The sequence below is a fragment of the Telmatherina bonti genome, assembly GCF_933228915.1.
Source record: "Telmatherina bonti genome assembly, chromosome: 14".
Lineage (NCBI taxonomy): Eukaryota > Metazoa > Chordata > Actinopteri > Atheriniformes > Telmatherinidae > Telmatherina > Telmatherina bonti.
In genome coordinates, this window is record NC_136612.1 from 9,095,608 (window position 1) to 9,122,406 (window position 26,799).

The following is a 26,799-nucleotide window of genomic DNA, read 5'->3' on the forward strand; positions in this document are numbered from 1 at the left end:
CAGCTTTTAAAATCAGCCCATACAGAAGGTGGAGGCAGCATGGAATATGTAGATTCTCTCTTTTACAGCTGAGAATATACAAACTTTTAACTTTGCATTTGTTTGAAGCGTCTTTGTGCACGTCTTCAGAAATTAATGCTACCGGTTAGCCAGACGCAGTAGACATTGAAACAGATGTACAGTCATTAGGTTGACAGCGGTAAAAATAATCCAAAATTTCACACAAGACCAGGTGTGCTTGGTTCAAAGGCTTTATGCCAGTTATGATACAGCCGCTGTTGCTTTTTGTGCCGTGATCTTAAAATTACTCAAAAGCTAACTTCCTCTACAGTCGCCATGTTGATAGTTTTGTTTACAGCCTATTATATTAAGCAACTTTAGTCCCATTCATGCTCCGTGATGTCCGTAAATGGGGCCTTCACACTTCCATGTGTCTTTCACTCTGCTATAGTTCATAAACAGTTTGGTCACTAGGGGGCGGTGCTGAGTTCTGAGTTTTTGACGCCAATGAAGCTGTTTACAACCATCCTGAAACACCAGAAGAAGAAGAATAAAAGCACAAAATTAGTTGCTTTTCTCCTCAACTGCTGTCTTCAGGTGCTTTTTATTTGGCGGTTTCTGTATTGTCTTCTTCCTGTTCACCTTTTTCTTCTTCTCTGGTTTGTTACGTTGGTTACGACTAAACACTGCCTCGGTGGTTTTGCTCCATTTGCTGCTATAATGGCAGATAGCTAAGCTCCTTGAAAACAGACCAAATTACACGCTGGAGCCGGACGAAACTCTCCATCTGCATATCCGACTTCTGTGTTGCACATAAACGGGCATTTAATCTGGTCTGTGTTCTCTCCAGTGCGCCCCCTCGTGGTATCCTCTGTATGTTAACAGTTACGCCGACAAAGTTACAACACAAGCATGTTCTCAGCCTTTAACTCCTGTTGTCTTACAGACAGGACCAACTAAAGACGACTTTAGTTTCGTCTCGTGAACTTCGTTTTTACTTGTTTATGTAGTTTTTTTAGGTCTGTTCTGGGGCGGGGTTATTCCAGGTGGTTATTTCAGACGTGATGCCAAACGATGACTGTTATCATGACTTGGTTTTAAAAGCAGACGTGTTTGTGAACAGATGGATGAAAAATCACAGAACTGCTTTCTCTGAGAGAGGATTTGAAAGGTTTTCACATCATTAAATGATTGTTGGAATCTGATGGAATATCAGCGGGTAAAAGACAACAAAGCGAACCTGAGATCATCCCGAACTGCCATCCATTAACAGCTGATTGGACCACACAAACAAGGGATTCCTGTGGGAGCATTTTGTTGAGGTCAACAGTACAGAGTTAGATTCACAAATATCACATAAAACTTTCATTTGCACAAATAAAAGACGTATATTAATCTTCTGGGGAAGCACTGTGAGCGCCTCTGGGCTCGGAGGTATGGGATGGGATGGACCATCACACCGAGGACATGCAGTCAGACCAACCAGCATTAAAGGTATTTGAAGAAATTGATGATCTGTGTGGCAAATCAGATTAAAAAAAACAAAAAAAACTCCAGATGGTTATTAGCTACATGTCAGAAAAGCAGGCTTAGTGATGGTGTGAGGTTGGATGAGTGCACTTCGCACAGCTCCACCTGATGGCAGCATTAAAGCAGAAAAAATCAGGTATTTTCCTGCAACGTGTCTGCAGCGTCTCCGCAGATCTGTTAGCATAAAGAAAAGATCAATGTTAAATAACAAACCCTCTGAAATGTGGAGGAAGTTTCTGTGGAAAAGAACTGAGATATTTTGGGTTCTTTGCGTCTGCAGTGGAAGAAAAGTCCAACGCTGAGTCAGCGGAGAGACGTTGTCCTGATTCCCCTGATTCGGGATAAAAAACGATGCGAGAAGACCAAAGCGGCATTTTGGTGAGTCCTCCCAGCGCTGCTGCACACCAACACACACGTTAAGAGTCCGTGTCCACACGCGAGGCTCTGCTTCGTCCTCCCGCTCTCCGTCTACAGGCTCAGGTGGGGGGGGAGCGGGGGGAGTAGGGCGAGGGTCTCGGGCTGCAAGACGCCACAGATTTGGGGCTGGGATGGTAATGTCCAGCTTCTGTCTTGTCCTCCTCTCTATCTTCTCCTTTTCCTTTGCCTCCTCCTTTGCCTCCAGCGGCTCCCTGCCCCTCCAGCCCCTCGGAGTTCTCCAGCATCTCCTGGATGAGAGGCGGCATGGAGCCGGGGATCTCCATCTTCAGCGTGATGACTCGCTCCGCTCCTGCAAGTCGGGATAACAGCAAGTTACCGCCTCCACTGCGGCCTCCACTCTGTGTGTGTGTGTGTGTGCAGCTCACCCTTCACACTGATGCTCCTGAGGTCAGTGATCTTCATCAGTATCTTGGGGAACATGCAGGGTTTATCGGGCCTCCTCCTCCTCACATAGATCTATGCAGACAAAGATCATAGAAACAAATCTTTTTGTTTTAAGTCAAGTTTTCTTCATGACCTGAAACAACAAACCGGCTCCTTCCAGGCAGAAAACTGCTTCATCTTCCTCTTCCTCACCCTCATTCCCAGTTAAGCCCATTTACGCTGGACGCAGAGACGGAGACGCAGACGGACAGTTTCGCCCGTCTCCTGCATCACTTAGACCCTCTGATTCTGAGACTTCATCTCCTCCAGTCCATCATATCATCAAAAGATTCAGAGAATCTGAAGAAATCTCTGTATGTCAGCAGAAAGAACCCAAACCAGCAGCCGACTTCATCACGTGGACTCGGCAGGTAACGCGTCTTGTTGCTATGACTACCAGACCTCCAGCTCCTCTCAGACGGACTGATGAAACAGGAAGTTGTCCGATGAGTCCATGTTTGACATAGTTTTATGGAACTCATGGACGTGGTGTCCTCCGGGCCAGAGAGGAAACGGACCATCTGGACTGGTATCAGATCGAAGTTTAAAACCCAGCATCTGTGGTGGTCTGGTGTGGGACTACAATCCTGCTGTAAACTAAACCTCTGCAGTATAAGTGGAACTTTCAGTTTCTCACCAAGCGGCGCGGAAACGCTGCCAAAGTTTACGTGTCCGCAGCCTCGCAGCGGCGTGGACCAAACTGGAAATGTTTGGATGAACCGTAGGTTTCACCCAGAGCTCACATGCTAAGTGATGTTTGCAGAGGAGTTTAACATTTCCAGACAAAGTTTCCGGCTTTCAGCAGCTGTCTGTAAGCCAACGTGGTGGGACAACATGCCGTGTCTGAAAGTCTGAAACTTCAGAACATCGCAGCTGCAGGAGGAAACCTGAACGTGTGTGCACGTTGCACTGACGAGAAATTAAAGTTCAGGTTAAAAAATTCTCCTTTTTTCAGACATTTAAAACAATTTTCAAGGTTTCAAAACTCATTTTCAGACTCGCAAAACTTCGTTTCAGTTTTCAAAGTGGGGGGGGGGGGTGTTGGTGGGAAACCTGCACATCTGTGAGGCTCCATTGATGCTGAAAGGTTCATGCAGGTTGTGGATCAACATGCTGCACGGGAGCGACGTCGCTTGTTTCAGCACCACAGTGCCGACCACTCTGCAGGAGCTGCACCGGCTGGACAGGCTCCAGCTTCCTGCTACCGTGGTGCACAACATGATAAACACGGTAAACATGACTCAGTTTCAGCTTTTCTGGAACTCAACATGAGCAGATATTTGTAAAAAAAACAACAAAAAACAATAAAGTTTATCAGTTTGAACATGAAATATCTCGTCTTTGCAGGGGATTCAATTAAAAAGAGGTTAAAAAAATATCTGCAAATGATTGTCTTCTGTTTTTGTTTCTGTTTTACACACAGAACTGGGTTTGTAGACGACTAAATGAGCCTGTTTAGTTTACAGCAAACTGCTTCTGTGTTTCTACCTGCAGGAGATCATCAGCTTTAAAAGCAAAGAAACAACTGGATGCCAAACCTTCAAAGCTTCAAGCATCGGCTCCTGGAGAACGTCCACCTTGTCTGACTCCTCCAGGTCCTGACGGTCTGCACACACACACACACACACACACACACACACACACACACACACACACACACACACACACACACACACGTGTGAACAGATCAGAAACCTCCTCAGCATCAGTCTGTCTGTGGTTCTGAGACCCGCTGCAGTACCTCCACACAGCAGACAGATGGCGCTTAGCAACCCCGTCTCTGCGTCGTCCATCTCCAGCGGGAGCAGCTGGTTGGCGAAGGAGAACACCAGGTCAGTGAGCGGTCCGAAGCCGGCGTTGTGCATCTGGGTGCGGTTCAGGGTCAGGCCGTCGGAGAACGTCATGGTGTCCTGGTCGGGGGTGTAGCGGGTGCAGATCCTCAGAATCTGGAAGAACCACAAAGCAAAGACGGGATGAGGAAGGCGAGTCGGTTCCTCCTGCGGCGCGGTGGCGTCTCGGAGCGACTGCTCACCAGAATGTCCAGGCAGGCGGCTTTGAGCAGCGTGATCTGGTCAGCGATGGTGAGCGTGGTGAAGCCGGGAAGCTGCTTGGCGAACTCCACCGTCTTAATGATGCATTTGGTGGACAGCTCGCTGAACTTGTCCCAGAGACTGACGTCCAGCGCCACGCGGTGCTCCGAGCTGTTGCTCTGCAGGAGCAGGAGGAACATTTAGCTCTACGTTTCATCGCATCCCGATTTAAACGGAAAAGGAGCCGTGTGGGAATACCGTGGTGTACTTCCCCAGCTGGCACAGCGAGGGGAACGTGTCCTGATGGGCCCGGCGCACCCGTTCAATCATCTGCTCCGTGTCCGCTGACAGCACGTAGACCTCCGAGTCCACCGGCCGCTTCTCCTCCTTCTTCTTCTTTGTTCTGTCATTTCGTACCACTGTTGGTGGAAACCAAGACGGGAAAATGAAGCGGGACATTTTCACCTTGTTTCTATGGATACGCATCATCTTAAATCAAACACAGAGCCTCCAGGAGTTCATGAAGCACTCTGGGACTGGAACAAGCCCAGATCATCAGTCCTCCACCACCGTGCTGACAGCTGTCGTTATGGGCAACATCCACATGCAGTGAAGGACAGATGTGTTTGTTCAGGACGGTGCTGCTGAGTTTAGAGACTCACCTCGTCTCCGTCAGGCTCTCTGATCACATAAAACGCTCATTTTAACCACAGAAGAAGAACCTTTGACCTGCTGTCTTCAGCTACTAATCGAGCATCTCTGGCGTTGCAGCGCTGTGCTGTAAACTCCTCCCACAGCCGCTTTGCTTTCATTCAGACACTGTTGCCAACTTGGAGACTTTCTCGCTAAATCTGGAGACTTTTTTTTGTTAAAAGCGACAAATCTAGCAGCTTTTACTGGAGTTATTAGAGACTTTTCTGGTGTTTTGGCGACTGACTTGAAGGCACATATTGTTCTGCAGTTACTGTAAGGAAGGAGCAGCGGGAGCCTCTCCCGTCCTAAAGCACTCCCAGGCGGCCAGTCTCAGTCGGCTCCGGCTGCAGGTCAATGTAGAATAACTGCAGTAGGTTGTGGAAGTTCACCTAAACATAGTTTATACCATTGTCAGTGACAACTGGCTGCATTATTTTCCTATACGTAGTTAAACACTGTAATATCCCTCCGTTACGGGGCGTTACCATAGCAACGCGTTAACCAGCTGGTTCAGATCAGCCGTCTTTTAACAGGTGAATGAGAGAAACGCGCTGCAGCCTGACAGCGGTTGTTTGGTATAAAACGTACATCCAGGCCAACGTAAAATAGTTCCTATATAAGCGGTAAAAGCGGATTAAACAACTCGGAGCCGTGCATTAAACCGTTATAATGCACGACACGGAGTCTAGAACACCACGACGCGCAGCGTTGTTTATAAATACTGGATAATTGCGTTAAATAATTGAGATCTCAATTTCAGTCAAAATATACATGACTATGATTTTTTTCATAATCGAGCAGCCCTACTTTGACCCTGACAGCAACTGCTTGCAGAAGTTGTGAGAAAGGGACCAGAAGACCCAGGTTCTGGACTGAAAGGTGGACCATGTTCCATGCCATGCCAGAGTAAGACGAACGTTAAATAAACACACAGGAAATGTGAGGAATGGAATCAGGAACAAGCGGTTTGAGTTTGGGGAAATCTCCATCTGGATCCAGACACTTTTAAAGTATTTATTCCTACTGGAGATGAGGATCATTGTGAGACTGGAAACAAACACTGGAGAGCAAAGATCTCAGATGTGTCATTAGTTATTAATGTGACACAAAGTTCTAGTAAAATGAACTATTTTTTATCAATATTTATTCAGTAATAATATTAATATTGCAAGTATTTATGTTTTAAATGAATCTTTTTAAATATGATTAATTTATGATAATTACAGAAAAGTTAAAGCGGTGAGAAAATTTGACAGAATCCACATTAGACTGAAACATCAGCAGACTGATATCATCACGGCTGACTGACAGTCTGCGTGTTATTCAAAGCATTTTCAGTCCCGGCGGCAGGGACGAGCTCTGATTGGCTCTGCCGGCTGGCGTCCCCGTCTGCTGCCACCAGGAGCAGACATGGTGGAAGGATGCTGCTTTTTACAGTCGATCCGTCAGAAACTGCAGAAAAAACTGCTTCAGAATGAATGAAATGAAAAAGACTGTGAGTCTGAGAGGACAATTGCTCCAGGTCAGGCCTGAATCACCATGGTGACGTAGCCAGATGACATCCCGTGAATGAACGGTTGAAGCTGACGGTGCTGAAGGACATGTGATGACAGCTGATAACCACCAGAGGGCGACACATAAGAAGGCTGGCGTGTCTCTGCTCTGCAGATGGAAGCGACTCCTCTGTTCCTGGAGCTTCATCACTAAATAAACTTTAGACACAAACCTTCAGCAGCGGCGTTGCTTCACAGGCTTCTGGTTTGCTCTACAAACACACACACACTGTGGAAGCGGAGACACACACACACATTACTCACGCTCTTTAGACATGCCCACATCGAGGCACCTCTGCAGCCGGCAGGACTGACAGCGGTTCCTCGTCACTTTGTTTATGACACACACTTTGTCTCGGTGGCATGTGTACACCATGTTCTTCTGGATGCTCCTCCGAAAGAAACCCTGCCGGAGGGAAACACAACACCTGAAACGCTGCACTGCCATTGGCTTCATGCACAGCTGGTGGGAATCATTGTCCAACAGGGTGACAAGCATCAAAAAAAGCAGTCATATCAGAGTAGGTGCTTAATGCAGGAGCGCATTCATGGTGTGTGCGTGTCTGTGTTTTGGATTAGGTGGAGTAAAGAGGCTTACAGATCCTCGGGGTTGCATGAAGGTCATGACCCCTCTGCAAACACATTATGCAAATGCTCATTAGTCTGTTTCTGCTTCCAGGGCTGTGGAGTGCGAGCGTTTGGTCCCATTGGGTTTAATGGGAAAGTGTGTCCAAACTTTTGACTGGTAGTGTACAGCTGAATAAAGTATAATAAGTATATAAAGTAGAACATTTTACCCAGCTGTACCACGTTTCAGGCAGTTTTCACAGTTTTATGTGATCAGAAATAGTTCCTGGTTTAACGATCAGTAATCAGCAGGTTTGATCTCTGTGGATAAATGATCTATAAACCGACTGTCAGTTGGCAGAAATAACTTCACTGGTGTTTGTATCTCATACGTTGGATAGATTGATGAAGACACAACGTCTCGATAATATAAAATACTCCATTAAAGTATGTCATATGATAGTTATTCATTATGAAGATTCACAACACAGACGTCCACCTTGCTGTAGATGCAGACGTGAGGGTAGCGTGGATTTATGGGCGTGTCCTTACTGCACACTGAAGTATCGGATTTCAATCTCAGTTACGATCTGGGTTTCCAACGATGATAAAACTAAAAGGGTGTGATTATTTTTCTCTCTGCAGTTTCCTCTCCTGCTGTCTTCAGCTGCTAATCGAGCGTCTCTGGCGTTGCAGCGCTGTGCTGTAAACTCCTCCCACAGCCGCTTTGCTTTCATTCAGACACTGTTGCCAACTTGGAGACTTTCTCGCTAAATCTGGAGACTTTTTTTGTTAAAAGCGACAAATCTAGCAACTTTTACTGGAGTTATTAGAGACTTTTCTGGTGTTTTGGCGACTGACTTGAAGGCACATATTGTTCTGCAGTTACTGTAAGGAAGGAGCAGCGGGAGCCTCTCCCGTCCTAAAGCACTCCCAGGCGGCCAGTCTCAGTCGGCTCCGGCTGCTGGTCCATGTAGAAGAACTGCAGTAGATTGTGGAAGTTCACCTAAACATAGTTTATATTGATCTCTTCAGTTTACGCCAGTATTTGCACTTTGTCAAGACAAATATTCAAGTTATTTTTCTGTCTTCTTCTAAAAAGTGTGGAATCCTAAAGACATTGTTTAATGTTTAATACATTTATCTTGTTAAAAATAATGGATAATTGCATTAAATAATCAAGATTCAATTTTAATCAAAATAATGGTGACTATTATTATTAAATTAAAATCGAGCAGCCCTCCCCTGAAATGTCGTCTTTCTGATGTGTGTATGCGTACAGGGCAAGGTTAGGATGGGTAGGATGAGTGTCAGACACACACCGGTACGATGAATGAAAGTTATTTCTTGTCATTGTTAATTTGTTTTTCTCGGTGGCTGACTTTTGTCCTCTGCAGCCTCCCGTCTGCGCGACGTCAGCTGAACTGATCCTGGATCAGGTCTACCCAACAATAAGCTGAAAAAGCTAAAAGTTAGTCTGTAGTCCTGGTTTTCTCCCAGTGTGGGAGCTCCAACCTGGATGTGTCCCTGCATGTGGTCGAGACGCCCATGGCGAGTGTGTCTGTGTGTGTGTGTGTGTGTGTGTGTGTGTGCCTGTAGCCCACCTTGCAGCCTTCGCATGCGCTGACGCCGTAGTGATATCCAGAAGACTTGTCCTGGCACACGAAGCAGGGCTTGTAGACCCGGGGCGGTGCTGGGGGGGAGGGGGGGCTGGGAACCAGCAGGTCTTCCCCAGAACTTGTGCTCTCAGTCTCGATAGCTGCAGGAGGAGAAACGATTCACTCAGTCACACTTCGCCCTGAATGAAGTACCAGCAGGTTTCCAACGTTAGATCAGTAGTTAATGTCTTATTTGTTTATTTTACATCAATAACACAACAACAACAACCATCAGTTGAGCTAGTGGTAACTTCCCTCCAGCTATTTGAGCCTCTGACGGTGATACTTGGTTGTCAGAGCCGAATGGACCAGCAAAACAGTAAAATATGGAAAAGAGACAAACAGAAAAGCTGTATGAGAAAAGCTCCCATACAGAAAACTGCAAAGTGACATCACCGCCCACGTGGTGCCATTACGGTTGGTTGTTGTACATCACCGCCACTAGGGGGCAGTACAGATTTCGTCTGTGTTCTGATGTCGGCCTCAGACAGAAAGGATGTTTTCACATCTGGATAGTCCGCTAGAATCGCTCCGAATGAGGCAACATTATCCCAGACCGAGAACGTGTTCACACTGCACTTCTGACACACGTCGGACCTTTAAAAACCGTGTTTCAGATCCAAGTGGTCTGGCTGATCAGATTTCTATCAGAACTTAGACTAAGTTCTTCCCCATGAGCTATTTCTCTGTCCAGAGACGTCTATTATCTCACACACATACATGTCATGCTTGTGTTTACACCATAGACTGTATGTAAGAGATGGGCGGAGCCTCCATGACGTCACCCGTAGGTTTCTGAAGAGCTGAATTGAAGCTCGGTGGGCGGTTCCTACCATCGGCATCTTGGAAGCACCAAGTGTTTCGTCTCTCCCGGAAAATACAATAATGGGCAAAGAGGTGGAGCTAATGGGGGCCGTGAGCGTGGGAGTGGATGACTGACATCTAGCATCGAGCTGCCTGTAGCTAAGAGCTTACCCGGAGCTAACAGCAGCTAACCAGCTAACGGAGGTAAGCGGGCTAAAGCTAAGTTATGTTGTTAAAAACTATGGTTGTTCTACATTCTTCTTACTTAAAGCGGGAGATTGGGTAACTGTCAATCAAAAGGACACACCCCTAATTATGCCAAATTTTGAGATTAAATTACTTCTCAATGGAGGAGTTAGAAAATAATTCACTACCCCCCACAGTTGTCATGAAGGTAAACCTGACCTATTAAACCTAAAATGGACTTTTGAACCAGGCTGTAAACATGTTTATTTCTGCTGTGAAGTTGGTCTTTTTAACATGGGAGTCTACGGGGATTTGGGTTGTTTTGTAGCCCCTAGTGGCAGAGGGGGGAACTGCAGTTTTGTCACTTCGGCATAGTCTTCACTTTTTACCGCTGGACGTTGCCGCTTGGTTTACACACGATGGGGGTCCATATTGTGTGCTGCACCCACTATGTACTTGGTTATGTAGTCTACTTACTGTATTTGGTCTGCTTGAAATGGTCTCGGTCCATGTGACCAGTAAGCTGACCCAGTCCGTTTCTTTGACCCAAATTGGAATTAGTTTGCGTGTTCACATATTCATTCACAAATGAAGCAGACTTTCTGAGCAAACGGACCAGGATTTGAATGAAATAGGTTGATGTGAATGTGCTGACAAACATGGAGAAAATTCTCAGAAAGAGACGGAAAAACCGGCAGAACAAGCCCAGATCATCATCCGGTATGCGGCATTTTCACAGGTATATTTGTTTTGCAGCTTTGCAAACCTAAGCCGTGCTGCCATGTTCTTGTTTTCTCCTGCAACTGTTCCCAACATGCCATACTGGTTCAGGCTTTTTCTAATTGGTCTGAATGAACTTTAACGCGCTAACTGTGGCCTGGAGAGTCTGAGATGTGGTTCTTGGGTCTGAACAGTCTGACTTCATGGCTTCAGGGAAGATCTGCAGATGTCCTGAATGTGTTTGGGCTTTCTGTAGAATGATGGACTCCATCTACTTCAGAAATGATTATAACCCTTCCCAGATTGATGGACAGAAGCTGTTTCTCCAAGATCATTTCTGATGTCTTTCCTCTTTGGAACTGTGTTACAAGCAGCAAACTACCAAAACCCCTGCTTTTACAGAATTCCCCTTTTGCTCTTCAGATTTGCACAGAAACCCCAGTAAATAAGTGAAGGGAAAATATGTTCTGGGTAATTTATTTATTGAAGAAAATGATCCAGTATTACATATTTGTGAGTTGCATAAGTGTGTTGGATAAGTGCTGTAACCTCCTGGAGCAGCAGTCCTGAACATCAGCTCAGAGGAATTTTAAGCCGTTCCTCTACCTGGTGAGCATGAAGTTTTCCATCTGCCACAACATTCAGCATCTTCCATACTTGGTCATTTACTTTACCAGTCAGAAGTTGGAGACACGTTCCCATAAAATCTGTTGGGAAATGAGTCCAAACTTTTGCCTGGAAGTGTATTTTCTCGGGAAAAGGATCCAGTATCACATCACCTTGATTGCATTTCTTAAAATGTACGAGTTCCTTTCACAGGGGGAAGTAAATCTGGTGTTTCCAGTCAACATTCTTCTGAGCAATTTTTTTTTTTAAAAGACTGAGATCATTAAAAGTTCAATCTTATTAACAGTTTTGCAGAAGTGAAATAACTAAATAGGATTTGTGAAGAAAAGAAAAACTTTTTCTGAGAAGTTTGGACTTTGAACTGCCGTCAGAAAGACTCAAGTTCTGATCCGGACAAGCAGCTTAACACTTTGTGGACAAGCAAACCAGAAACAGAACTTCATGACAAGCATCGTGTTGGGAGCAACAATGGCCACGTTTACAGGAGAGGCTTAAAGCCTGTTTAATTCCATGAAAAAGTTAAATCCACTCTAACCAGATGAAAAATGTAAACATCTCATTCCAAATGAAAAGGACCATTCCCAATTTAACTTAATTCTGATGTAAGTAGCTTCACCTTTGGCACCTTTGAGGAAAATCCCAGTAAAATACTCAGCCCAGTAAACATGTTCAAAGTCCATTAAGTCTTCCTCATTCTGATGCTCACTGGCTACTGTTACAAGGTGTTTCCATTCATTCATTCATTATCCTAACCGCTTAGTCCAGTGAGGGGTGGCAGGGAAGCTGGAGCCTATCCTAGCAGTCTGTGGGTAAAAGGCAGGGTACACCCTGGACAGCTCACCAGTCCATCGCAGTAAATGGTGTTTTTCATTTCAAATTATTAAATCAGAATTAAATAATTTGGAATTAACAATTTCTCCTACAAGTATATATGGAAATAATAATTCTGAATGAATGTTTACATGAAACACGTCCTTACGCTTTAGATCGGCGGGTTGGGAAGGGTTCTGATTGGACAGAGGGTGCACGTGACGTGTAACGTATACCGGAAATAAACAACGTTTTCTCCCTGGTTCTCGTCTTTTCAGTCGTAACCTGTAAAACCTACGTAATAAGTTCCAGTTTCGCCGCTATTTTTATTATAAATGTGAAGTAGCAGCTCAACACCAGCATACTACTTCACTTTCTGCAGCGACTGAGAAGGAGAAGAAAGATAGACCACTGAACACGGGAGGTAAAACAACGCGCGTCATTGGGACAGGACGAGGTAACGAGCATGCTCAGAACGACTGGAATGAACTTGGAGCGGAATGAAGGTTTACATGACAGAGGAATTAAATAGTTAAAATGCGAATAAACCAGAGACTTAATCGGAATTAAGTTTAATTCCGAACAGAATTAGGGACTAAGTGTTTACTTGGTCATTTTTTTCGTCAATTTAAAGCAGGAATGAACTTTTATTGGGAATTAAGCAGGAAGTAAAACTCCCAAGTAAACGTAGCAAGTGTGAACTTCACTATGTCTACATGACTAAATGTGTCGAGCTGCTGCCGTGTGATTGGCCGATCAGATATCTGAGTTAACCAGCAACTGAGCAGGCGAGTGTAAACACACATGCTTTTGCTTGTGACCAGTTCCTCTTGGACCCAGTCCTGGTTTGTCTTATCATCATTTTATTAATCCTGCCATTGCTTTCATGTCTTTAAATAGTCGACATCAGATCAGATCCGATCTGTCCGGGTGTCTCCAGCCAGCAGTCCTTTGGTTTTTTGTGTCCTTCCTGTTATTCCAGACTTAATCGTGGCTCATGACGCTGAACCTCTAAGAAGTGCTGCTTTCATCGAAAAGAGGGAAAGATTAGCTTCTAAACGTGGCCCTCTACGGTTCACCGTGGCCCAGCAAGCCGCCTGGTCCTGGGAGATCCCCCCCTCCAGGCTCAACACATCAAACTTGTCCTTTCATTTCTGTTGGGGGGCACAAAGTGATTCATTTTAAGGTCCTGACCTGTCAGGTTTTTTAAAACGCCATGAGCATCCACAACTCCTACCCTACTCCCTCTTTCACTCTGCCTCATTTAACCTCCAACCTAACACACTCTCATCCCCTCCCCCTGCTTTAGCAGCCATACCAGACATTCCACTATGGAGGAGATTCAACTCCCCTCCACTGCTCTGCTGTGTTTACACAGAGAAGGAGAGAAATACAGTGAAGAGATCCTCCTCCTCCTCCTCTTCCGACACACCATCCCTCCATCTTCCCCTCTCTTCATCTCTCCTCTGTTTGCTTTTGCTCTCTTCTCACCGACTCACTAGCCAGCAGCTCCCTGAAGCTCCGTCTGACCTCTTTTAAACTCCTCTCACTTCTCTCCCCCCTCTCTGTTTCTAAGGGCCTCTGTTTTCATCCGTCTGTTTATGAATCTCTTCCTGCCGCTTCCCACCTCTCTGTTAGCGTCGATGTGACACAGAGGCCGACGTGGCCGGACTAAATGCTGCTTTCATTGAGAAACACTTTCTTTTATCATTAATAAACTTTATTAAAGCGACTTCTCTCGCTCCGCTGTAGAACAGAGCGTTTCAGGAGATCTTTCATTCCCACGGCCATTAGACTACATAATAAAACCTCCTGAATTGAAAACATGTACATGCATCTAAAAGAGAGAGGCTTTTGTTGTTTTTTATTGTGTTTTTAATGAGATTTTAACCTTTCTCTGTCTGATCTGTCTGTGAGAGGTGGAAGAGTGAGTGTTTTTAGTGTTTTATTGAGTCACCAGACAATTTGAATTTCCCTTTTAGGGATGAGTAAAGTCCTATCTATCTATCTATCTATCTATCTATCTATCTATCTATCTAATACATATGTGCACAGATGACAAATAAAACTGATGCAAACCTTGTGGTGCCCTAAAGTTTGCCATTTGAGCCTTCACCAGTTTGGCTCTCTGCAACAAGCGATGTAAAATGGTTTCACTTACTGAAGGTTTGAGGTTTGTCTAAATATTGCACAGTCATGATTTGTATTCATATCTAACGGTCACGATTTGGGTTTTTCCCTTTGCTTTGTTTTCGGGCTTCCTGTTTTATTTTGTAGTTTTTCCTGCTTAGTTCCCTTGGTTCTTGTTTAGCTTCTTAGATTTTCTGTTGATTTAGTTCACCTGGGTTCATTTAGTTCATTTGTTTCACCTGTGTCTCGTTTTGTTCTGTGTATTTATACCCTTCAGTTTGATTCCTTGGTTGCTGGATCATTTTGTTGCCTTACCTAGTTTAGTTAGTCCCTTGAGTGTTTTTTGGGAATAAACCTTCTGGAATCATCATCCCTGTTTCGTTTATCTCTGCGTTTGGGTCCACACCTTCACCATCTCCACTGCCCGTTCCTGACACTAACATTCTTTGCAAATCCATGTCTTAGCCTCAGTTCTAATTGTATCGATGAAATACAGCATTGCATGTGGTGGGTTTGGTGAGGCTGTAAGAAGAAAAAGGCAAAACGTTGTACAATTGAAGCACAGCTGCTCTTCCATTTCTAAGGATGCATTCACATCAGGATGGTCCGCTAGACTCTATCTGATTGGGGACTCGGCTCAGTTGTAGGGGGGTGTATCTATATCAGGGGTCGGGAACCCAAAATGTTGAAAGAGCCATATTGGACCAAAAAAACAAAAAACAAATATGTCTGGAGCCGCAAAAAATTAAAAGCCTCATATAAGCCTTATCATGAAGGCAACACATGCTTTATGTATCTATATTAGCCTACTGTCAAAATGACTAAGTTGGCTACAAATACATAATGAGCCTTAATGATAAAATGTTTATTTTCCCCGCAGTGCATCCTGTAGAGAACGACGCACCACGTGACGACTCTGTTGTACGATGCCGTCTCATGTTTAACTTCATTACAATATTAATGAATTATGTTTCGTTGCATTGATTAAATTAAAACAATGCAATAAAGAAATCCGATTTTTTAATGTAATTTTCATTTTTAAGAATTCGAAAAAAAAACCCAAAATGGAATGTGCATAACGCGCCCTTTATTCGGGTAACATACAGAGCGCAATAAAACGCAGGCTGCATTTATAAAAAATGAACCAGCAGCCTTTAAAAAAAAAAAAAAAAAAGGTAAAGTATATAAAGTATATGAAATCAAATTAATACAGTTTGATTTCTGTCAAGCAAGTCAGTGCAAGGGTAAAACACAGCAGCATCGTATTCTCTTTAGACACGCAACCAACGCAGCTATCCTCCGACCCGAGCACCAAAACCCGGTTATATTACCAAGTGTCATTCCAGATATATACTGACAAAATCAGAAATCATTTTATATAAACATCCACTTTGTTACTCAGTCTGTGTCTATGAAGGATGATGTTCTTACCCGTTTAATGTGACTTCTGTTGTCCGACATCACTGGTCAGCTTCTCAACATGTAAGATGTAACTTGTGCCGAATTAGTGTCCTTGATTTGCTGATCGGTGATGTTGCCGCCATTTTAATGGTCCTTTCCTTCACTGTCTTAGCGGAGAGGGGCATGTCTTTGATTTTCTGTATTATCTCGGTTTTGTTTTTGAAGTTAGCAAATACGTGTCCTGATATGTTGATGACTGACTCCTTCATGTAGTCACCATCTGTGAACGGTTTTCCACAGTTTTCCACGCTTTATCTCCCGGGTTGGAGATGCAATCCACTTAAATCTATTTGTGCGCTTCTTGAATTTCTCCAGAAGTAATGCAATCGCACATGCTTTCCCTGGAAATGTCTTTCCACATGACTCGTTTTGTTATTTGACAACTTCTCGCTACAGAGCAAACATTCAGGCAATCCTTCCGCATTGGCAATAAATACAAATGCAGTCCAAGAAACGTTGAATCCTCTGTTCTCCTCGGTTATTTTTCTCTTTTTCCCTTTGGGATCCATGTCCCATCACACAGCCCCGGATTGTTTACAACAAACACCTGCCTGGCATCCCGCCCTGCTGATAGGCTACGCGTGTCGCAGGCTATGACGCAGATCTTCCTTGACAGAAATGTTAAATTTAATATTTTATTCTACACATTTTTACAGCGCTGGAAAACGTTAAGAATGTTTGTGTCATGTTTGTCCTCCTACAGAACCAGATCAAAACAAAAATATATATCCCTCCCCATCTTTTTCCATTTTTTAAAAACATTTTTGAAAAAGCTCCAGGAAGCCACTAGGGCAGCGCTAAAGAGCTGCATGCGGCTCTAGAGCCGCGGGTTGCCGACCCCTGATCTACATGGACCGACATCACATTCACAATGCATTATGGTAAAACCAGCCAAACCATTAGAATAATATATCCCCATTCCCACCAGAGGTGGCGCTGCATTAGTATCTTGCATTAGATACTAATGCGGTATCTTGCATTAGTATCTTGCATTTTCCACGTGGGACAAGACCCACGTGAAGAAGAAAAATCTGTTGCGAGTTAAGCTTGTTCCATCCTCCACGAGAAGCAGGAAGTGAGTTCTTGTTCTCAAGGCTGCAAGAACCAGAAAAAACTTCTTTTTCGTCAGGTCCATACCATAGACTGTATATAGAGATGGATGAAGCCTCCGTGACGTCACCCGTAGGTTTCTGAAGAGCTGAATTGAAGCTCGATGGGCGGTTCCTACCGTCACCATCTTGGCAGTGTCATGCGCGTCGTCTTGCCCGGAAAATACAAATATGGGCAAAGAGGTGGAGCTGAGAGGGGGGCTGTGAGCGTCATGGTGGATGATTGACATCGAGTGAACTCCGAGCTGCCTGTAGCTAAGAGCTAACCAAGCTAACCCAGCGATAACGGGAGCTAACCAGCTAACGGAGGTAAGTGGGCTAAAGCTAAGTCACGTTAACCGGCTAAAAACCGCGGTTGTTCTACGTTCTTCTGACTTGAAGCCGGAGATTGGTACCTGTCAATCAAAAGGACACGCCCCTAAATATGCCAAACTTCGAGCTTAAATTACTTTTAAACGGGCGAGTTAGAAAAAAATTTCACTCCCCCCCACAGTGTTCATGAAGGTAAACCTGACCTATTAAACCTAAAATGCATTTTTGTACCAGGCTGTAAACATGTTTAATTCTGCTGGGAAGTTGGTCTTTTTAACACGGGATCTATGTGGATTCGCTCTGTTTTGTAGCCCCTAGTGGATGAGGGGGGAACTGCAGTTTTATGCACTTCAGTTTTAAGCTTCACTTTTGACCGCCGGAGGTTGCCGCTTGGTCCATACATCCTCCAGGAGACGCAGGTCTGCAGCGGGGAGGGGTCACTGTGGGGGGTGATGTCCGCTTTTATGTGCAATGAACCCGGTTGTTACCTCCGCTGAGTTGGTTATGTTTTTCCCAGCATCTTTGTACTCAAGATAACTCAAAAGGTTACGGACGGATTTTTATAAACATTTCAAGAGTTCTTTCTTTGTTGTGTGTTCAAAACAGCCAGTGTGTTTTCTAGCAAAACTCTGCAACATCACATCGCGTCCTGGATGTAAATGTTGTATAGCGTCGGTTTCTCAGCCTCGGGACGTTGGTGGGCAGCAGCGTCTCTAAAAATGCACGATAGATGTCACTGAGTCATTGAACAAGTCCGTAACATAAAGTTTTAAGGTCAGAAAGTAGGGTAATGCATCTTTAAAGGATGTTTGTTCACGATGTTTGCTTATCAATCGAAAGGGACCCTGCCCAGAAACCTGAAGCCATGCTGGGAGCAGATTTACTAGTTTAAAACAGTTTAAAAAGATTATAAAACTGTTTTCCGCGTTAAAAAACCCACTACTGTTAGGACTTACTAGCGAAGCAGGGAGGAAACTCACTGTCTTTATGCTCAAATCCAATGTTTTACTAAAACCCAACGGTCCACTGTCATTCACATTTTCATTTTAATGCGACCTTCGTCGCAGTACAAAGATGGTTCTTTTTGCATGCTAATCCAATCAGAGAAAGGTTCACACTCCGATAGGCGCATTGGGAGGCAGCATGGGGTTCAGCGTCTTGCTTGAAAACATTTTGGCACATAGTCGGGAAGACTGGAATCGAACCACTGACTTACAGGTTTGCAGAGAACTGCTCTTTCTTTTCTTCGAGCTCAGATACAAACATTTTTAAATATTACATAAAAACAATTAATTTATATGTGATAATATTAAATAGGTTGCAACTAACGATTATTTTAAAAGTTGGCGAATCTGTAAATAATATTTTCGATTAGTCACAAATATTTCTGTCACCCCCACCATCTGTGCTTCCAATTAACGCAGCTCTTTTTACAGGCTCCAGTATGTTTTACCCCACCCTCTTCATTTGCATCATATGATTGTTTATTATGTTTACATGTTTATAACGCGCCGCGTTAACAAGGAAATTTCATGTCGATGTATTTTTATTGTCGACATTGTCGACTTAATCGACAAATCCTTGCAGCCTTAATATTAAATATATATAACCTTGTGTGTGTGTGTTTTTTAGGTATTTTAAATAATAAAACAGATCATTTGTGACCAAAATATTTGTTAATCTTTTTCAATCCAAACCCAACATGAGTTCATTAACCCTTTAAAGTCCGACCCATGACAAAATGGTTAGAAAAGTCCATTACTTTAACTTATGAGGTCTTTATTCGGCCCATTAACAAAATGTAACAAAAAAGATCAACATTTTAGGAGGATATTTAGCATTTACTACTATGTGATATGTCAGAATAATTCCAGTGTAATCTTCTGCTTGCTGGTATCTATAAGTGTCCAGAAGACCAGAATCCGACCAGGATTTTGGGCTAAATTTCATCCATAAAGTGATGTAAAATGTCTCGGAGGCTGTAAGTATCACATATGATACGTATGGCTTTATAAACACGATTACAGCTGTGTGATGTGTGTGGATTGTTTCTGGTATGTGTCAGTGTAAAACAGTCATTCTGATTGTTTAATCTGATATAAGCAGCGACAGAAAAGATGTGAAACAGTCAGAAATGTCAGGTAAGATGTTAAAGAATGTCCACCTGCATCCCGCTACCTGTGTCTGGTGAATGATCCGGGACGGTGACGAGAGGCCGACCCGCATGTTCACCATTCAGGGCCGGTTGACTGGCCTCCAGCCAGGGCGCCCACGGCAACCATTTGATAGTACTTTGCATCAGATTTGGTAAACGGCTTACTCTGACCCAGACTAACATTTATGCCACTGTTACAGCTGAACTTACTGACCTGAGAGCACAGACAGGCTGCCATGCCCAGGAGCAAAAATGACCAGACTTTAAAGGTTTTAACCTTGCGTTGACCTGCGTAAACCCTACGGCTCAAATTAATCCGTCCTTTTTACTCCATTTATAAAATGTTATGGTCGGCCATCACACTTTATTTTTAGCTTATGTTGAATATTTGTGTTTGTTTGCAATCAGAGACTTTCCCACTGCTTGTTTCCACTGGTTGTTAAGCTTCATTATTCCACACAGAACACAGCAACAAAAGCATTTCTGTATTGTATAATGACAGTAAAGCTGACCTTTCCTCTCCTTGTCAAAGCTTAGCATGAGGACACAGATTGTGGCAGTGATAACAGGCAGAGGACGCAGCGGCTGATTGAAGACCGCTAAGCTACAGCTAAAGAGGAGTCATCATGACCAGCTGCCCTCTGATCCCAGCACAGGCTCCAAATCCTTTTTTATTAAAGCTTCAGCTGCTAAAATCATGGTTTGATTTAGGGAATTTATTGTTAAAATGCTCCATCACTGCTTTTTAATCTTTCCCTTCACTGACAGGTTATTAATCATTACCTGATCAATGAAACAAAAACTTTTCATTTCTCTGGTGCGAACCAGAGTGTGGATGAGCATTCACACTGACAAAGGTTACATGATGTTTTTTAATTCGGAATTAAATCATTTGTAATTATGTAATTCAGAATTAACATAATCTCCTACGAGTTTACATGAAAATAATAATTCTGAATGAAGGTTTCCATAAAAACACGTCCTTACTTAATTCCTCTTCAGAGCGGCGGGTTGGGAAGGGTTCTGATTGGACAGAGGGTGCACGTGACGTATGACGTATACCAGAAATAAACAAAGTTGTCTCCCTGCTTCTCGTCTTTTCAGTCATAACTTATAAAAACTACATAATAAGAACCAGTTTTGCCGCTATTTTTATTATAAATATGAAGTAGCAGCTCAACACCAGCATACTACTTCACTTTCTGCAGCAACTGAGAAGGAGAAAGAACGACCACCGAACACGGGAGGCAAAACAACGCGCGTCATCGGGACAGGACAAGGTAACGAGTTAACTTAGAGAGAAATGAAGGTTTACATGACAGAGGAATTGAATAGTTCAGGATTAAAACGTGAATAAACCAGACACTTACATCGGAATTAAGTTTAATTCCGAATAGAAATTAGCATAAGGAGTTAAGTGTTTACATGGTCGTTTTTCATCCATTTAAAGCGAAATGAACTTTTATTCAGAATTAAACAGTAATTAAAACTCCCATGTAAACGTAGCAAATGTGGACAAAGATTCCAGTGGACCAAATGCGGCCAAGAGAAGCTGCTCAGTCTAAAATAGTCATTTCCAGACTGATGTGAGTCACTCTACAGAGAGGAAAATGAGGCTCAGGTTGGCAAAGCTGCATCTGAACAACCAGAAACCTTCTGGAAGATGTCCTCTGGACAGACCAGACCACAGAGGAGATGTTTGTTAGGAATGAAGAGCACATTGACAAAACCTAAAACTCCTCGTTGTAACTGTCCAGCATGGTGGTGGAGAGTTGATGATGTGGGCTTGTTCTGCAGCCACAGGACCATGTCACTTTGCAGGAACTGGATGGACCATGAACCAACAAACTATTCTGAAGTCCATCTGTCTGACAGGCAGAACCCAGCTGAAACTGGTCCTGAAACTGGTCCTGAAACAGGACGATGATTCTACCGCAGACCTCGCCTGACTGAGAACCAGAGAGACATGCATAAAAATAAATAAACTCTTCATAGCAGGAGAGAGAATAAAAAATCTTCCAGAGCCATGCAAGAAACTAATGTCGTCTTTCAGAAAATGAATACTTATATTGTGTGCATAGTTGTTCACACCCGGCTTCTGGACCACTTTTTAAGCGCTGAATAACCATAAACATGTCGTTCCAGTAAGTTTCATGATGTTAAAAATATTTCCATGTGATACATGTGCTATTTTTAGGCAACATTATTCATCCACATAAAGAAAACTAAACATGAAGTTTCATCTTGAGTTTATGTAGAAACAAAACAAATGGTTGAAAAAAACTATTAATCTTTAAAAAACTGAAGTTGGGGATGATGCCAAACTGGCAACCTTCACCAAAATGGCCACTTTGGAGACCTGAACTGTTTTTATTTAACCTAATTCTGTTCAGATTATTTAAATAAAGCCTTTTGGAACATAATATTTTTTCCCATTTCCACTATGTGTCATCATTTACTCTTCACCAGTAACACAAATACTAACGTTCACACATCTTAACAAATCCCACTTTACTATGATTCCATAAGTGTTCACACAAACCCTGTTAGCAGCGATAAACTCATATTATTAAAGGTATTAACTGTATCAGAGGTCAAATAAGCAGGGAATGGTAAAATGGTTAAAATGACTTGTTGTCATGTAAAACATAGAGAAACCAGTAAACTGGAGCTGCATGACGTTGAAAAAACTGCCATTTAGATTTTTTATCACAATGCATTATAAAAAAATTGCCATTGGCAACAAACAAACTTTTTTATTAGGTATCCTCCAACTCAATGAGAAGATCGGGTTCATTTGCCTCCGACGCTGCAGAACACGCCATGTGACTACTGCACGCACATGCTCGCCAATACACCACACTGCTCTACGATAAACTTTAGAATAGACACAAGAAACATTTTTATGAGTGAAAATGTGATGAAGGGAAGACGTAACTTCAGACAGTGACTGTTATGTTTAATTAACGAGACCGACTTCCTGATTATGTGGTTAATGGGATTAGTAGCAGCTCTGGAGGAGTGATGGCTGATATCAGTGTGTGGGTGCGTAAACACACTGATGTCAGAAAACCAACAACACGCCAAGCAAAGTTCAACAAAGAACGTTCTTCTCCACAGCAAGTAAGCAGTGAAGAAAGAAATGTAGAAATACTGTTTTCACCCCCAGAAACCCTCAAACTTTCTGATTGGTTGGCTGCTTCCAGCGTTTCTCTCCGTCACAGCTCCTAAAATCCTAAAGTGTACCAGAATATTTGTTGTTTCTGCTGGTAAACACAAAGTTCAAGCAGCAGGGAGGAAGAGGAGGGGCGTGATGAAGAGAACAAACCAGCAAATCAAAGATATAAGACTGTTTTTTTCATGTGAGAGCAGCTGAATGTTCTGGTTCTGACCTGCAGCTACAGGAAACCAAGCCAAAGTTCTGACCCGAGCTCAACACTCACATCTCTCTGCTGTGTTTCCAGCCATCCAACCACTTGGATTTAAATCAGGAGACGTTGGCAGACTTGAGAACCCCCAGCAATGGAAGTCGTCGTCAAACAAAAATATTTAACGTCCAAATAAGCTAAACGCCATCAGAGCAACTTCAAAGGTTAGACACAAGTTCTCCCATTAGACATCTTCATCTACAGATCTATGTGACGGCATGGCTGCATGTGAGAAATACCCACCACGTATCTGGAACTATCTGCTGTTTCACCACCAGGTATTCAGGACTGAGTGTTCGTCTCCGTGCAACGAGGAGAAAAGATCTTAAAGAAACCAGTGGTTGTCAACGAGTTGTTCTTCACAACTACCTGCCGCCGTCTTTACCTCTCCTGTTCACGCTTCATGAGTGCCTCTAGTGGTCAACCCATATTGCAACTGGTGCACGCAACACATTACGACACATCAACGGGAGCGGCCTCCAAGCCAAACGAATGCATGGCAGCCATGTTACGTACGTTGACGCATTGCAGGTACATCTCAGGCCTAAAGTTGTGTCCATCAGCCTCAAAGCCAAAGAACAGCTGGTCTGCATCTGTTTACATGACAATGCTCAGAGGGTAAAAGCACAGTTTCGGCTTCTCGTTTACACAGGAACAGAGTTTCAGATGGATGAAACTACAGAGGGAATTTTCCAGGGTGAATCCTGTGAAATCGCGAGCCTGAACCTTTGGACAACAGTTACGTCTTTTACGCCATCTTGAAATGGCGATTTGAGGCCGTGGACCTCCGTCTTCTGTTTGTGCTGTTGGACCGTTTTAAGTTGTTTGGTCTCTTAAAGCCATCAGCGAAAACAAACCTATCCAGCTACACACTAGCAGAGGGTTAGTCTCCAAACCACCCGCTGCAGGTCTGGCATGCAAGTTTCCAGTTCTGTTTATGCGTCGCATCCGCACTGAGAGGGTTTTCATTCTTTGGTTTTGTGTGGAATTGTCCTGTAAAAATGCCAGAATCTAATCCGAGCTTAGCTGCTCGGAAAGTCTGGTTCATTTGTGGAGGTGAATGTGCAACCAAACTGTGTTGCACATCAAAGCAAACTCTGCTGGTTTCAAGCGAGCCAAAAGCAGGAAGCAGAGTACAACTTACGATAGGACGGGAACACGTTTAACGCAACTGGTTTGTGTCACAAACCAGTGGACAATCACACTGAACCAAGCGGATTATTGGTCGTAAATGCAGACAGTGTTGTCGTTATCATTAACGCTGTTAGGACATCCTGACACTAAAACATTAGCTGATGTTAAAATTAGCTTAACTGATCTGTTGTTGCTTAGCAACTGCAATCTTAACAAGTCAACAAGAAAACAGTGAAAACCTTTATTGCCAAATTAGCTTTAATGTAGCTACAGAATCATGGAAATTACCAAAGAAGGACCGTAACCAACTAAAAAGGTGATTTTCAAACCTTCAACCAAGTGATCCCTAAAAACTGACGTGATGTGGCTTTTTTTCATCTCAGCAAAACGTTTGAAGCCATTTCTCTCCATGTTTTTCCATAAAACCACAGATTTGCTCTTCATGGTTTTACAAGTAATGACAAATGACAAAAAGCACTTTTTTTTACTGGTAGGCAAACATTCAAGAAGGGTCTTTGTCATTAATTAAACTTGTAATTTAATAACACATCAAATATGGACAGACTGGAACCTACTTGTTTAAAAAAAAATCTAATTATGATTGTAGTTATTTTTTTAGTTAATTTATTTTGAAAATATTGAAAATCTTACACACTCCACCTTTAAACAGATAAAAAAAAAAGGCCATTTAAATTCCAAATTCGGAACGAAAATGACAATTCAGAATTAAAATGAATAAGTGGCTGGTTTATTCCAATTCTAAATCTGAACTGATTTAATTCCTGTATCATGTTAAAGTTAATTCCGATTGATCTGCGGATACTCGTTACCTTGTCCCCGCCCGATAACGCACATATCCTTCGCGGTCTTCTGCCTCCCGTCTCCGGTACTTTATCTTCCTTTTCCCTTTCAGCTGATGAAACAAGTGAAGCAGTATGTTCGCGTCAAGCTGCTGCTTCAAAATTATCATCAAAACCAAAGGGATAATGGTTTTTATTACGTGGTTTTCCATGTTATATCTGAGAAGACGAAAAGCCGGATGGCAAGTTTGTTTTTTCTGCAAGAACGTCCCGTCGAATCAGAACCCTTTCCAACCCCCAGATCTAAAGCAGAATTACATAAAGACGAATAAACACGTTTTCCATGAAAACCTCAATTTGGAGTTACTATTTCCATGTAATGTCAAAGGAGAAGACTAGAATAATTCACTCTGAATCATCCTGATGGGGTGGAGGTGTGGACCCAAAAGCAAACATGGAGGCAGAATGTAAAGTAGGTTTCGGGAATCTTGTTTTATTGGCTAGCTAAGACAGACGACTAAACTCAAACACAAGTGACTAAGGATAAACCAACACATGGAGCAAACACAATAAACCGGTAAGTTAGAACAGAAACCAGGGGCTATAAATACTGGGAAACAGAACAAGACACAGGTGGAATGGATGAACTAGTTGTGTACTTAATGAACGGCAGGCAAAACAGGAAAAGAGACAAAAAAGAACTAAACAGAGAAAACTACAGAATAATTACACCGACAATTAATACAGAATAAAAACCATCATGTAACTGGAGCCAATGGGATGTAAAGAGGCAATCTGGATCACCAGTACGGACCAGCAGCAAGCATCCCTGAGAGGAACGAAAGGCAAAATGAACAAAATTCCAACATTTCTGGCTTCTGGAATCAAAATTCCCGGTAAAAGAAATAGGCATATCTTTGTTTAATGAAAACACAACTCCAACGGCATTTATCACGACATTATGACATCTCTGACGTCCACTCGCACATTCCATGTAATCCATTAATTAGGAGAATAAACCAATGCTGCACTAGCGCTCCACCCATGCTCCGATGACATGAGCTCACAACAACACTTGTTTTAGGATCCTGGTCCAATCGCTGCTGGGCATCACTCCAACTAGGGCTGGGCGATATGACCAAAGTCTCATGTCCCCATATCGCTCATTTTATTTCCCCATAACGATACATAACCATATAAAACTCTGTATCGTTGTGTCAGTCATCAGTTATGTGTCAGATGTTGCTAGGCAACAGCAGCAGCGATCTCCTTCCATCTGGGGGAACTATGGCCGTATGACGTTCCACAGGTAAATACCTGCTGCAGCGTTTGGACTTTATTATGAGGTTTCGCCTCCATTTAACGCTGTTTTTGTGACTTTTGCTCGTTGACTTTATTCTGTATTCTTTATCCTGATTTCTGCGCAGGTGATAGAATGAGTTAGTGGTGTCGGAGTCCGTTGTTGGGACTGTCTAGTCTGTTGTCGGTTCCACGTCGCTCTTTTTACATCCAAACCGCATCCAGATAGAAATTTTTCTCTTTAGGAACAAACTCATTGGTTTGGGTTGGCTGCTCATCTTTTAGTGAATTATCCTGCTCTGAAACACGTCTGCTACCGTCTTCCTCCATGTTTATGTATTGCAGCGTGCCGTAAAGCGCATCTTGACGTAAAATCCTGCAGTAAAGCAGCTTATCGTGGCGTTAACGATAGAGCCTCGCATGAACGATGGACATTTTCTATCGTCCAAACGATGCATATCGTCATATCGCCCAGCCCTAACTGCAACAACACACCTCGAGCAGATGAAACGTGTGCAGATGGCGTCACAGCCTGGAAATCTTCTCATTATTCTGCTGCGGTATGTTTCGTCTGCTGCAGCTGCTGAACGTCCGACTCTTACTGGTTAAATCACTCAGACAAACCCAAACACACCTGTAGAGTTTTAAAATCAACTCATAGATAAATACCTAATAAGCAGCTCTACATTAAGGCTGTTTTTTCCTTTCTTTTGCAATCACACACACACACACACACACACACACACACACACACACTTATCCAGAAATACAAACACACTGACGTGCAACCCTCCTCCTCCTCTTTTCACACACTCACACTCAGGTCAAACTCAGTCAGTATACTCTCACATTCCCAGACAAACTGTGAGTGCAAGTGGATGTGTGAGTGTTTGTCATTGTGTGTGTGTGTGTGTGTGTGTGTGTGTGTGTCC

At 43.2% G+C, this 26,799-nt stretch overlaps 1 protein-coding gene across 1 annotated transcript in view; it reads right to left on the minus strand.

Annotated features, from left to right (window-relative positions):
- Window positions 1-1,164: 1,164 nt before the first annotated feature.
- Window positions 1,165-26,799, minus strand: part of LOC306765197 (retinoic acid receptor alpha-A-like) — a 35,057-nt gene continuing 9,422 nt past the window's right edge. The window contains exons 2-9 of the mRNA XM_079252593.1: window positions 8,839-8,993; window positions 6,932-7,073; window positions 4,680-4,840; window positions 4,424-4,600; window positions 4,133-4,337; window positions 3,930-3,997; window positions 2,334-2,424; window positions 1,165-2,257 (exon numbers count right to left, since the gene is read on the minus strand). Of these exons, the coding sequence (XP_079108719.1) occupies window positions 2,007-2,257; window positions 2,334-2,424; window positions 3,930-3,997; window positions 4,133-4,337; window positions 4,424-4,600; window positions 4,680-4,840; window positions 6,932-7,073; window positions 8,839-8,993 (1,250 nt within the window). The 3' untranslated portion in view covers window positions 1,165-2,006. The remainder of the gene's footprint in view (window positions 2,258-2,333; window positions 2,425-3,929; window positions 3,998-4,132; window positions 4,338-4,423; window positions 4,601-4,679; window positions 4,841-6,931; window positions 7,074-8,838; window positions 8,994-26,799) is intronic.